The following is a 783-nucleotide window of genomic DNA, read 5'->3' as shown; positions in this document are numbered from 1 at the left end:
AGTGGCATTCCCGTTCTTCGTGTTTAACAGCGACGTCCATCGGAGCTTTAGGGCGACTCCACTTGGCTCTACGCACTGCATTCTTCTCCTTCTCTTCGCTTCCGGACGCAACATAGTTTAACGTCGTGGACGGTGCTGATTTGCATTTAGAGAGCTTTCCTGGTAGTTTTGTGGGTAGAATCGTCGTGGCCGACCTGGTGTTTCTTGAGCTTAAAGAGGACGACGAAGTGGACTGTGCAGCTCGTGTTGGGACGTTAAACGCCGTTACGAAAGCTTCTTCGCGTTCGTGAAGACGGTCGTTCTTCTTTGAGGCGGCAGCTAGGCGCTTCTTCACTCGGTTCCTCTCCTCGAGTACTTTTATATACTGAAGCTGCTTTGTGAGGACGGGATCTGCTTTAGCCTCGAGGGCGGAGGAGCTACTGGGAGGATGAAAGTCCTGCTGCTTGTCCCATCGCTTCCGCTCCGCCATCTTCTCGTTAGCAGATGTACAAGATCGTTTGGAGACCGACCCTCTAATGATGCAAAGCGACCCACTAATGGTCACAAATTTAGAGCCGTTTCGTGGCTCCGGACAGTCCATGCATTGCTGATCGCGGTACATGTACCGGTATTGAGACGGGAAGATTCCCTTGCCACAAACATTCGCGCATGATCTACATGCATTCCGATGGACTTCATTTAAAAGCCCATTGAATCATTCACAAATTTGCATACGTCAAGCAGCATCTTCATTTCTTGCATCTCCGGCGTGTCGTCCGCTTCAACTCCCAGATCTATTGCTCA

The 783-nt window shown here is 50.6% G+C and overlaps 1 protein-coding gene across 1 annotated transcript; it reads right to left on the bottom strand.

Annotated features, from left to right (window-relative positions):
- Positions 1 to 76: 76 nt before the first annotated feature.
- Positions 77 to 469, bottom strand: PITG_22656 (uncharacterized protein; the record flags this gene model as incomplete). The annotated part of the gene is made up of 1 exon (XM_002909632.1): positions 77 to 469. A coding segment is annotated over one exon (393 nt), but the record flags the coding sequence as incomplete, so codon positions are not given.
- Between the last annotated feature and the right edge of the window lie 314 nt (positions 470 to 783).

This window comes from Phytophthora infestans, genomic scaffold (assembly GCF_000142945.1).
Source record: "Phytophthora infestans T30-4 supercont1.4865 genomic scaffold, whole genome shotgun sequence".
NCBI classification, from domain to species: domain Eukaryota; phylum Oomycota; class Peronosporomycetes; order Peronosporales; family Peronosporaceae; genus Phytophthora; species Phytophthora infestans.
This window is presented reverse-complemented; position numbering and strand designations above follow the sequence as displayed.